Source organism: Paroedura picta, chromosome 5 (genome assembly GCF_049243985.1).
Source record: "Paroedura picta isolate Pp20150507F chromosome 5, Ppicta_v3.0, whole genome shotgun sequence".
NCBI classification, from domain to species: Eukaryota; Metazoa; Chordata; class Lepidosauria; order Squamata; family Gekkonidae; genus Paroedura; species Paroedura picta.
In genome coordinates this window covers 74,684,454-74,689,758 of record NC_135373.1, presented here as the reverse complement: position 1 = coordinate 74,689,758, position 5,305 = coordinate 74,684,454, and the positions used below count along the sequence as shown (strand labels likewise).

General features: G+C 42.7%; 1 protein-coding gene across 1 annotated transcript; it reads left to right on the top strand.

Moving 5' to 3' along the window:
- Window positions 1-2,558: 2,558 nt before the first annotated feature.
- Window positions 2,559-4,219, top strand: LOC143837954 (uncharacterized). The gene is made up of 2 exons (XM_077338518.1): window positions 2,559-3,422; window positions 3,780-4,219. Exons 1-2 carry the CDS (start codon window positions 3,201-3,203, stop codon window positions 3,969-3,971), a joined length of 414 nt encoding a protein of 137 aa, XP_077194633.1. The 5' UTR covers window positions 2,559-3,200; the 3' UTR covers window positions 3,972-4,219.
- The last annotated feature ends 1,086 nt before the right edge of the window (window positions 4,220-5,305 follow it).

The window sequence follows — 5,305 nt, the reverse complement described above, 5'->3', positions numbered from 1 at the left end:
TCTCTGAAGATTCGTGGAGGGTTGCACAAAGACAACACTCCATTAAAATAAGCCAGAAATCCACAATAACATTCAAATCCATTAAACAGCAGCATAATCCCCAATCCTTACCCAGTTTACAGTCAAGATGTCACAGGTTCAGGATTGCTGAGTGGAGTAGCATTGGCCAAAGGAGGGGCCCCAGTTATTCCTGAAACCCGGCCTAAACCAAATACCTGGTGGAAGAGCTCCATTTTTTTTTTATTTATTATTGCATTTATATACCGCTGCTATCAGCAAGCTGGCTTGCAGCGGTTCATGGAATGAAAAAACACAAAAACAATATTCAATAAAACCCCCTTTAAAAAATCCCAAAAGATGGCAGTATACTACATATCCTAAAAAATATGGCAGTATCCTAAAAAGATAGCAGTATACTACATATCCTAAAAAAATCTTTTCCCATGCTCTGGGCATCAGTCTCAACACAGATGGAATATAACTGACTGGCATGGATAGAATCAAATTCCTGGCACAGTCTAGGACCACAACAGGAGCTAGGGGGGAGGGGGACCCAAGGGGACCCGATCACATACCCCAGGGATCTCACCCGGCCTCAACTGAATGCAGAAGAGCTCCATTTTGCAGGATTTAACAAGCTCTATCAGGCCCCTCAAGTCTTCCGGAAGCTCATTCCACCAGGTTGGGTCCAGGACTGAAAAAGCCCTTGCCTGGGTCGAGGTCAGGCATGCTTCTGTGGGGCCAGGGACCACAAGTAGATTTGCATCCACCACAGCTGCTTCAGGACATGTTAAATATGGGCCCTCCAAGATGTACCAGTGAGGACATTGGCAGCTGCAGGTAGGCCCGCGTAGAATGAGCTACAGAAATCTCATCTGGAGGTGACCGTTGCATGGATCACTGTAGCCAGGCATTCCAAGGTCTGGTAGGGTGCTAGTAGCCTTGCTAGTAGCCTTGCCTGGCGAAGATGGTAAAATGCCATGTGGGCTACAAATGTGACCTGGGGCTCCATGGAAAGGAAGGTATCCAGATCACACCCAAATTTTTGTCCAAGGTGTGATATTAAGCTGCACCCCGGGCAGAGTGGATAAATGTGCTTCCTGTCCTGCCTCCTTTCTGCAAAGCCACAGGAGTTGAGGGGTTGAGTTTCAGGCAAATCTGCTCTAATAATCTAGCAGCCGCTTCCAAACATCTGGCAAATGTAATGGGGGGGGGGGGAGATTCTGGGCTGCTGTCCATGATTTTGGGCATTATTTTTTCAAGGCGGCAGCCTAAAGTCTCATATTTTCTAGTCCTGAGATTTGATGGCTTGTAAAATGACTTCTATAAGCCTGATTGCCTGAGATAATTATGACAATGGTCAACTAGAGATAAGAGGTAACAGTCAACTTTTAAAAATTAATTTAATACATTTATGTACTTCTGTCAAGTTATCCCAGTGGTTTACCAAATTAGATGTGGTTTAAGAGGTCTTACAAATGTTCTTTCTAGTCCTTAAATCTTCCCTCTTCTAACCTTGTATTTGCCAGAAAGGTATGCTTACATGAATTATTCAAAGTCAAGCCTAAAGTTGGCATTTAGACTTTGATGTATTCTACTGAATGTCCTTTGAAAGGAGCGTTTTATAAAATACGAGTTGTGTTTAAGCAACTTGACTTTTCTATCTCTTTAAAAATCTAAAGTGAGTGACTAATTTGGAGGTTATCAGCGATGGTTTTGTTCAATGGATTTCTGTCTTCAGAGAGTGTCATCAGTTAATTTACACAGGTTAGTGCTTAAATGCTCTGCAGTTTATTCACTTAATCAATGTACCAATCATTAGCATTCTTTTATCTCTTCCCAGCAAACCTTTCTTGCAGATACCGTACACCCACAGAATATTGTTCTTTGTAATCAAAAAGATGTTCACTTGAGAAACAAAATTGTTGCATCCAGTATCTATATGTTTAAATGTAAGACATTGGCTTTCATACTATGAACTCCAGTTTACCTGTTACTCAAGTCCCTGACTCCCTTCTAGTAGCACCACTGGGGAAGGGGCCAATGAATTGCCATGGGTAAATTTCATTCTGTGAACTTAAAACTGTATATGGTTTTCTGGATTGTTGTTGTTAGGTGCGCAGTCGTGTCCAACCCATCACAATCCCATGGACAATGATCGTCCAGGCCTTCCTGTCCTCTACCATTCCCCAGAGTCCATTTAAGTTTGCACCTACTGCTTCAGTGACTCCATCCAGCGACCTCATTCTCTGTCGTCCTCTTCTTCTTTTGCCCTCAATCGCTCCCAGCATTAGGCTCTTCTCCAGGGAGTCCTTCCTTCTCATGAGGTGGCCAAAGTATTTGAGTTTCATCTTCAGGATCTGGCCTTCTAAGGAGTCTGGGCTGATCTCCTCTGGAACTGACCAGTTTGTTCACCTTGCAGTCCAAGGGACTCGCAAGAGTCTTCTCCAGCACCAGTGTTCCTTATGGTCCATCTTTCACAGCCATACATTGCAACTGGGAAGACCATAACCTTGACTAGACGCAGTTTAGTTGACAGGGTGATGTCTCTACTTTTTAGGATGCTGTTTAGATTTGCCATAGCTTTCCTCCACAGGAGCAAGTGTCTTTTAATTTTTTTGCTGCAGTCCCCATCTGCAGTGATCTTGGAGCCCAGGAAAATAAAATTTGTCACTTCCTCAATTTCTTCCCCATCTATTTGCCAGGATACAAGGTATTATTTAAGATTATACTTCTGTGCATGCAGATGCAACTGTAGATATATGGACAGAACTCATCGGTAGTGAAATTAGGGTGAGAATGTTAAGCTACTACATAATGGTATAACCTTAAACAATCTGTACACCGCCCGTGGCGCCGCGGGCGCCACGGACTAAATAAAACAGTAAGGGGTTCTGGGGCGGGATGTGTCCGGGATGAGGAAGGGTCCGGATTGGACCCTTCCTCATGACAGACAACCGGAGGGACCAAACGGCAGGCGCGAAGCGCCTGCCAATTGGTCCCTCCGATTCCCAGCCCCAGCAACTGCAAAGTACTGCAAAGGTCCCTCCGATTCCCAGCCCCAGCAAAGTACCACGTGTTGGGATCATCCCGCGATATTTACACGTGCCAATGAGTGAGAGAGCTTGAACCGGGGACTTTCTTTAAAACAAAAGAAAGCTCGTTCTTGTGCATCCTCTGCTGCTCTTGTACGCTCCTGCATGATGGAAGAGACTATCAATGAGGGAATGAAGCTCGTGCCAAAGGATTCGGATCTCATGGAGGAGGCAAAATGTGAAGAAATGAAGTCGGAGAGAGGGCCTGTTCGTGAAGATGTGGGTGAGCCTGAAGAAGCAGCGTGCAACGTAGTTTCACAAGATGGTGGAAAAGTTACTGCTGAAGAGGAAGAGCACTCTGAGTGTGCTCAGTTTTTAGTAGAAGGGGTGAGTAGAAGGGGTGAGTGAGGGGGATGTGGGACAGAGGGAGAAAGAATAATAGATTCATAGAATCATAAGAGTTGGAAGGGGTCTCTTGGGTCGTCTAGTCCACCCCCCCCCAAATGGAGGATACTCACAACCCTATCGCTCATCCACTGTCACCTGCCACCCCCTGGAGCCTTCACAGAATCAGCCTCTCCGTCAGATGGCTATCCATCCTCTGATTAAAAATCTCCAAACATGGAGAACCCACCACCAGTTGAGGAAGCTTGTTCCACAGAAAAACCCTCTCTAACTGTCAGGAATCCCTCAGCAGTGGGGTAGAAATAAAAAATAGGATTGTGTTTTTTGTTTTTGTTGCAGCTCTCTGATGAAACAGTGGATTGGCAGCTGTTTGTGCAGATAGTCGAGGCGGCACATTGCCCTGTGAAGCGCGACTGCTGTGACTATTGTAACCAGATATCATACCATCAAAAGTACAGCTTCTTGAGGGGTGCCGGATCTGTCAATTATGATAAACACTCTGGAAAGGATGACACCGCTCCCAGAGAGTAAAAGAATCTCCAAATTTAAAATTTTAAGGTTACAAATTTAAAATTTAATAATAAAACTTCTCTAAATCAGCACTGATCGCTTCAGTTGTCTTCCCTTAAGCTATATATGTGTGCACAATATTTGTCTACCTGCTTGAGTATGGGGGCCTTCCCACTCTATAGTGAGAATCAGACTTTTCCTCTGTCTGTGTTCTCAGGGGCATCTATGAGTAGAGGGAGAATAAAACATGGTTGTAAAAGAAAGGCGCCCAAGAAGTACAAGTTCAATGCACCTTACCCCTCCACTTGGATGTGAAACTGTTTCATAGGATTGAGGGTAGTAGCTCAGCAGATGCCCAATTGGGCTTTAATCAGAGCATGGTGCATCCAAAAGCAATTTTGGATTTAAATTTTGGGAGATCTGTAGCTATATCTATGATTAGAGACACCGTTGGAATCTGTAATACAGCTCTGAGGAACTGAAGAAATATGGAAATGATGGCAGACTGGGATTACTCTGTAAAAAATCTATAGATTACAAAAAGATGTGAATCTTTACAATTTGTCTGGACAACTAAATGGACATGAGTTCCAAATAACAAGAAAGAGATACTAAGGCATCTGCATAGGTAATTTTTCCCCTGTGTTCGGATTGTTCTTTCTATAAAGATAACATTCTAAAGTAAATCAGTTTGATTTATATTGTAATTAGATGTGTAACAAATTGTACAGCAGTAAAGGGGCTACATTTTTAATAAGTAGTACATACACTGTTTTGTTTTGAGCCAAATTTGAAGCTTTTCACTTTTTGAGAGGAGAGGAAAGTCACCTACATAGATCGCCCTGTAAGAACTAGTGGGTTTGAATCTGGCTATCGTACGGTTCATAGAAAGAAAATTGTATTCTTATTTTAGTATTTTATTTTGTTAAAATATTAATATCCAGCTTGCTGATTCAGTGGAGAATTATGGTTATTTGAACAGTTACATTTATTTAGTCATTGTCTAGGCCAACTTTCCCATTATTAAAACCAGAGCCATTAAACCAGTATGAACATTAAAAACTCTAGGTAAAACAAAATCAGATGTTTGCAATAAATGCGTTATGAACTGTAAACATATTGGTTGTGGAAGGTCTAAACCATATTGTAGAATCCAGCACTGGGGAAAGCCCCGAGTAAGTACAAAAGATTAGATTTCCCCCACATATTGAAGGGCATGACACGAAACAAGTGTGCTGTTAGAATTAGGTAAAGGGGAATTGTTCTCCCTCACTCATAGGATACATTTTCTGGCCACAACCTGGTAAATTTGGTTCTTAACACCTAGTACAATTTAGATGGAGATTAAATGAAAT